Genomic DNA, 7,069 nt, shown 5'->3' on the forward strand with positions numbered 1-7,069 from the left:
GTTGTTACGCTCGCGAAATTACATGCAAATTGTGTACTCCATTTTTCTCTCCAACTAGCTTGTCTACTTAGTGATGTCTCATTTCTTTTTTGAGTTATGCGGAGAAGCATCACCAAATGTAAATTCAGTCAATCGTACCAGAATATTTTCATATTTTCAAGATAGAAAAAATCAACCATAAGAAATGATGAAACATAAATGTTGTTGGTTAAAAATATGCTTCTTAAATATACTTTTATTCGGGTTAAGTACTAATGTTTCTCGTATTCGCGTCAAGTTACAGTTTAAATAGTAATTTTATTACTTTATAACACTAATGCCTACTTATTTTTAATACAAAAAAGTTATAAAAAAAAAAAAAAAACTCAAACCTGCAAATTCATTCATTCAATCATTCGTGTAAAGTGTACAGTTTCATGTTTTATTTACAATATGCACGCAATAAATGAGTTTTCATAAAAATTGTGATAGTTAAACGAGTTAATGTATCGATAAACGGATAAACAAATGTATACTTGAACACCCAACTACAATGGTATACGGGGACATGCGCATCGCTATAAATTACATACATTATATCATGGAGTCACACAGTATGTGTCGGTAAACTTGTCACTCTTTCTTCAAAGTTCATCACCTCTGCTGTTTGTTGTAGTTTTGAAAGTAATGAGCGAAGGGATTGTAGAAACTGTTTGAGTAATAATTGCCGTATGCGTTGCTTGCCACGTCGTTCCTGTGATCCCAGGCATCTTCGTGGCCATACGCTGAAAAATCAATGTAATTGTTCATTACGATTTTCAGTACCAATTTTCGACCTAATACTTACATTTCAAATAATAAATTCAATCAAATGGATTTTATCTAAACAAATAAACAATAGTACCCCAACTCGGAACAAGAAAAAAAAGTTTTACCAGATGGATAGTCCACGGGATACTCTGCCGATGCAGCCCAGGGGTGGTAATGATGGTAAGATGGTTGAGCTACTTTGCAGATCTTCAAGTGAGCAAGTATCGACGGTAACAACAGCGATCCCAGAACCAAGAGTTTCTTGATGAAATGCACACCAAGGAAGATCGGTAAAATCAGCAGCTTCAATTTTATCAGATTCAGTAGTATAAGGATCGGCAGGATGATGTTCTTTTTCTTCTTGAAGATTCGATAGTTCGCTGGCGAAACTAGAGAATGAAAATGACAACTGACGTTAGTACAACACATACGATCATTTCTATATCGATTAACGTATAAACCGATTATTTAGAGTCTAGCTATTTATATACCGATTTAATCTTAAACTTTATTTGAATCCAATTCATGCATTCTTAATATTAAAAATCGGTTTCATAGAATCGTAACCGTGATTTTACAATTGCTTAATAAATCGAAGAAAAAAAATCGGACAGGTCTGATCGGTAATTCGATTTTTCGATCGTTCAATCCACTTCAATCGCCTCAGAAATTGAGCCGACAAAATCAGCATCGTCAAACTCGTTCCCACAGACAACTTGTCAAAAATCGATCTACCGATCTCTCCTGTAACCAATAACCATCATAAGTAAAGAAAGAAAAAAAACGCTGCCATTAACATTGCTCGTACGCACAAAGAGCCATAATCACCGTAGCTGACGTCTACTCGTCGACCCAAAGAAAAAAGAACGATCTCATTCACGGTTCAAATAACTGCCGGCTCCCCCTCCACCCCTTTGTACCTATATACGCAACCAATTACGCACTCCTCGTGGCGTGGATGATGATCAAGACCCGATCTTCTTACCTGCACGACAACTCTTTATCGTCCTTTCCACAAAAGAAGGACAAAACGTCGCTAACTAGCGACGATCGGTACGAACGAGAATCACCGAGTATACAGTTAGAGCTTTTGCTCTCTTCTACTTTCTATGGCTGCGTAAACAAGAACAATCGGCCACCGGCCAGAAAGCCAAGAGGTGAGGTAGGGGAGCTTCACCTTATTTTTTGTTTACAATTATCTGCGAGGTTTCGAGCACACGCTCACAGTTGTACCCCTGATTATCAGAGCCGAAAATCTAGTCGTGCCCTTTGACATTTTGTCGACCACCGAAAGCAATCATATGGGTACTGCTCACCGATAATCGTTATCGGTAACAGTGTCGCGCTCGCGATTGTGATGTTACGGTACCGCACCGTGTCCGAAACAACAACAAAAACACTGAAAAAAAAACCTTACTATCAAAGGTCCTCGCTTGTCTGGCTCGTCCGAGCTCCTCATCGTCCATGATGAGTATACCGGCTCCGCTGTTGAGAGCCCGAGCGCCTGATTCCTGCTCGACCGTGTACACCAGCGCACGTCTGGTCATCAGATCCTCGGCGGCCTCGCGAACAAAGTGCAAAGCGTTGGCCACGGCGCTCCGCTTCTTGCTCGGGTCCGATGGTAGCTCTGGAAGAAAGCGCTCGGTCTGCATGGCCGGGATTTTGATGATCTTGAAGGGACCGTAGGTGAACTCCTGGAATTCGTCATCCGGTGGTTACACGCTTGAGGGCGAGTTCAGGGAGTGCAAGTTTAGCTTGTGGTTTAGTTACAGACTGGGGGATGAATACTTTGATTTGAATTTTGAAACATTTTCCCACAAAGAAACGTTTGAGCTTAATTCATTATTTACTCCCCGTAGGTAAAAGAGTGGCTGTACACGTATTTTTATTCGAATCGGTGAGTCGACTAGTTTTTCATTGATGAAAAGGTCCACGACAGCTTTGATACTTTACTTTGTCGTGCGAAAACACGAGTTTCTTATGGGCTTATCCGGTTGTTTGATCTTATTCGATAAAAAAGCTCGGACTAATGTGCCCGACCGGATGAGATCGGTTAAGAATCTGGTCTCGTTTGACGCGACGTTTCTTCAAATGTCGGACAATTAACCGACTGATCTACTATTATAGGGTATAGAAATCGATCGGTTTCTCGTATAAACGATCGACGCTGTCAATCATGTAATGGAGCGAAAAACACAAGGTGAAATTAAGTTGCCCACTGTGCTCAATAATTCCAATGATCCTTTCATTGTTCAATTATATAATTTAATTAACTTGTTCGTTTATTTAATTACCGTATTGATTGATCATTAATTAATATATGTAATTTTTTATCGGATTCAGGAGATGAATTAAAAAACCGCGATTATCAATGAGAAAATGTTCAAAGATAGAGTCAACACAAGAATCACCGCATACAGCCAACCAATGGCCAACGGTGCAACGCAATCACCTGCTGCTGCACAAGGTCGTTGATCCACCTGACTGCCCTGTACTTGCCGCAGACTACGGTGTTCCTCTGAATGGCACAATCCCTCCTGCACTGCTCCAAAAAGGCGTCCGGCGCCTTCGACGTGCCATTATCGGCCACTTGGCACCACGCCATCCTCAGCCAACAAAACAGGAACACGCAGATGCAAACTTCTCCTGTGATCCCACCACCGCGCACTTTGCCCTTCATCTTCGTCGACACCAATGACTTGCGTCCCCCTTCTGGTTTTTTTTTTTTTTTTTTTGTTATCTCTATTTCGTACTTGGTATATACCACTTTTCCCGATTTTTACTCCAAAACTACATGTCTTCTCAACACTGCTGTGTCACATGGCGGCTCTACGTATGTATACCGATTGAAACTGAAGCACACCGATCGGTTGCACTTTCATCAAAGGACCAACACAATTTTTGCGAAAAACAAACAAATAAGAAAACTAAACAACGCGAAAAGAGCAGAGGAAAGAGAGATAGCCAAGATGGGATAAAGGTGAGCGCGCTGGCTTAACTGAGGCTGGCTTAGACGTCGCCTAGGCCATTTATACGAGAGCCGCGTTGATGTAGGTCGGTGGGGGTATGTATGGGCTATATGTACTACCGGTGAGCATCCACTGCTGCCGCATATATATATATATATATATATATACATGTAGGCAAGCAAGTGTACCTACCGATCCTCGCTTTTCCCCGTGCGTATATGTGTGATTATGGGAGGGAGTGATTGGTGAATTCTGATGCGATTCAGCGCTCCTTTTGGTTGATTTATCGAGGATGCGGTCAGTTTTCCTGTCGCTCGCCGGGGCCATTGCGATTAATGAACACGTATACGTGCATTTTCTTCTCCACGTACTGCAGTGCACCAGGATCGCAGTGGGTCACTGATATTTGTTTACAACTATTTTTTATTTTCATGCATGTACATCTACGATTGTCAAATATTTTTATTGTGTTTTTTTTTTTTCTTTTTTTGATGTTACTAAACAAAATTCAGTGTAGGTACGACATAGGGGGGGACAGTGGGAATGACGTGGTGCTTTCAACGTTGCGAATCTCATGTTTCATGGCACGGGATTCAAATTGATTTTCAGCCCGCGGCTGCAACAGTTACGTGACTAGTTATGTTTTTTTTTTTGTTTTTTTTTTTAAGTATAAAAAGGGAGATTGAAGAGAGAAAGAGAGAGAGAAAACCTTACCGAACCCGCAACTCGTAACCACACGACAAAAGATCGGCAATCAACCGAACGGTGTCCCCCATAGAGTGCGCAGCCACGCGTTCTCCTTGCAGACTCGTCCCATGTGCATGAACGACTATCGGATGCATGTATACATACCTACCTGCAACTCCGCGATGCAGCTTGGGAGAAAGACCGGCTTCGATGCAGGAATGCCGAGCGCGAAACGACGACGATCTGGGTCGAGGAGCGTCCCGCTCGCGCATTTACTTGTGGATATATATATATATATATATGTGTGCCTCTCTTTCGCCACCGTCGTCAATGACCCTTGCACATGGGCTCGCACTTTTGTTTGCGCGATCCTTCAAGTCTGCGACTCGATCAACGTAATTAAGTTGTTTTTGTTTGCGAATATGCTTATACCCACTTCGGGGACAAGTGTTATCGCGATGTACGGGCCATTCTGCGGTCCCGTGCGTGTGGTCGACTGTGGGTAATGGATTATTTCGCGGTGAATCCGACAATCTCCCGACACGGGTAATAAAGAAGCTCCGAGAGGTGCAAGTAAGGTGCACGGGAATTCCGGGGCTGTTTCGATTTTTTTAGTGATTTTAAACGAAGGATCATCGGAAATCAAGAGAGTGGTGTAATACTCAGAAAAAAATGGCACTGCAAACAGCAAGAGTCTATGGCCTACATCGACCAAAATAAATACACCCCCTCGAGTTGCAAAATAAAAGTCCGCACGTCAATCCATCCTACCAGAGTCCCGAGAGCCTCCAGGCGCACTTGGACACTTGTAGGATGCACAGTGGTAGCCTCACCTTTGACTTTCGCAGACTCGTTAATGCTGTTTAAAAGCGGGTCGCGCGAGGGAGCTACTCGCGAAAAGGTAGGTTTGTGGGTGAGGAAATCCCGATGCACCGCCTCGAAGAGAAGGTCCTTTCCTCCTCGATCGCGCGCTCTTGACCTTCCAATATACACCTGACGTGGCCTTCACCGCGTTTCCTTCGATGCCGTTGGTATAATTAAACAGAGATTTTTCGAACACGTCCTTGTTTTATCAGACCGGCACGGCTTATCCGGTTTTTGCGCTTTTTCGGGGCTCCTGTGTACACACCTACGTGAATCGTTAGAAAACATAAAAGAATCACCGGTGCTAACTGTACTTTTGAGAAATCGACGGGTTATTATTCTAATTCTCGCGTCCTGTACACACCATGATGATCTACTTACGCCCGTTAGTTATATTTAGCGCGTGTATTGTTGAGATAACTTCGAATTAATTACCGATTTATCGGTACGAGAATTGTTAGAAAAGCCTTTTCGTCGCTATTGAGGTTTATGAAAATAAAAAGTAAAAAAACCTAGTCATGTGTATCACACGGCTCTTCTCGAGCAGCTTTGCAAAGTTGCAGCGCATAGTATACGTGCAGATATCAGAAGCAGAAATCGCGCCTAAAATTACCGGTCGGATCGGTATATACACCGCTGCTTTGGTACAAGTGCGAGTTCACTTTTATGTTTACATATAACGCGCAGTCGCTCTGGTTTACAAAAACATTGCAAGAAACACACACACGTCGCGATATTAAATATTCAATGGCTGTACTGCGCGTGTTTATGCACACTCGATCGAGTTTGAAAAATAAAAAATGAAAAAAAAAGCCGATGAAAAGCTACGCGCGCGGAATACACGTGAATGGAGCTCGTGGGCGATAAATCTCCCCTTTGGATCTAAATTTTATATGTACATACCCGAAGGAGGTCTCGCGTACCGAACATCGTTTGACAATAATTTCCTCCTGGAACCGACGTTTGGGTCCCGTTGCCTCTTCGACGGTGACTTTCAAAAACCGAACTTGCGCTCTGCTAACCCTCCCGAAAAACCAAATTTGAAATAAATTACTACGACAGTAGCCACGTTGGACGACCGCTTTCGTTCCGCTTAGCGACTTTTATTGCTCGTCCCGAAGTAACGCGGGTAAAATCCATCATCATCCACGATAATTACCGAGTTCCGCGCTCGCTCTACCGATTCACCCACTTTGCCGTAAAATCGAGGTGTACACCCACCCGAAAATTACCATCGCAACAACACCGTGTTATGATTAGGCGAAAAACATTGTTAACATCTCGAGAGCGCCGATAGAACGGCTAAACGGTAGAAAACGCGGTGATCTGGTTTCGCGATTTGTTTAAACGCCGCACGCGATGACACGCCAAACTCACGGAAATAACGTGCCTTGCAAGAAAAAAAGTATAATAACCCGTGAGTGCGTATGGAGGGCAACCGATTACTGTCGCGTGCCCCCCCTGCAACGGACGCGCGTGTTTGTATTTTTTCACTTTTCGCAAAGAGTAGGTAATATATGTAATATACATGCGGATGACAACGCGCTCTCTGCTCTCGTTTTAGTGGTCGCGTTAACTTTGTGATACTTGTACCCATACCGATCGCGGCGAAAAATGGACTCTTTGTGCGCGCACACATATCCTAGAAATTTAATCGAGGCATATACTTATGGCATTGACCCTGTAATTACCGGAGAGACAATGCGCGCTATGATGGATACTCTCTTCAATGCGAAAGGGTAATCGAAGAGAGAAAAAAA

At 43.1% G+C, this 7,069-nt stretch overlaps 1 protein-coding gene across 1 annotated transcript; it reads right to left on the reverse strand.

Moving 5' to 3' along the window:
* Window positions 1-633: 633 nt before the first annotated feature.
* LOC106642563 (uncharacterized) lies at window positions 634-3,430 on the reverse strand. The gene is made up of 4 exons (XM_014357380.2): window positions 3,242-3,430; window positions 2,207-2,483; window positions 915-1,178; window positions 634-764 (listed from the first exon to the last, which is right to left on the reverse strand). Exons 1-4 carry the CDS (start codon window positions 3,392-3,394, stop codon window positions 634-636), a joined length of 825 nt encoding a protein of 274 aa, XP_014212866.2. The 5' UTR covers window positions 3,395-3,430.
* Window positions 3,431-7,069: the final 3,639 nt, after the last annotated feature.

This window comes from Copidosoma floridanum, unplaced genomic scaffold, assembly GCF_036245765.1.
Source record: "Copidosoma floridanum isolate Cflo_tuat_1 unplaced genomic scaffold, Cflo_Japanese_pri ptg000021l, whole genome shotgun sequence".
NCBI classification, from domain to species: domain Eukaryota; kingdom Metazoa; phylum Arthropoda; class Insecta; order Hymenoptera; family Encyrtidae; genus Copidosoma; species Copidosoma floridanum.

What these genes read in the sequence shown, in the direction of transcription:
- LOC106642563 (XM_014357380.2), bottom strand. Translation starts at nt 3,394, where the DNA reads ATGGCGTGGTGCCAAGTGGCCGATAATGGCACGTCGAAGGCGCCGGAC. An exon ending in ACAAGCGAGGACCTTTGATA is followed by an intron (nt 1,179 to 2,206) that starts GTAAGGTTTTTT and finishes TTCATTCTCTAG; the next exon opens with TTTCGCCAGCGAACTATCGA. An exon ending in TCCCGTGGACTATCCATCTG is followed by an intron (nt 765 to 914) that starts GTAAAACTTTTT and finishes TTGATTTTTCAG; the next exon opens with CGTATGGCCACGAAGATGCC.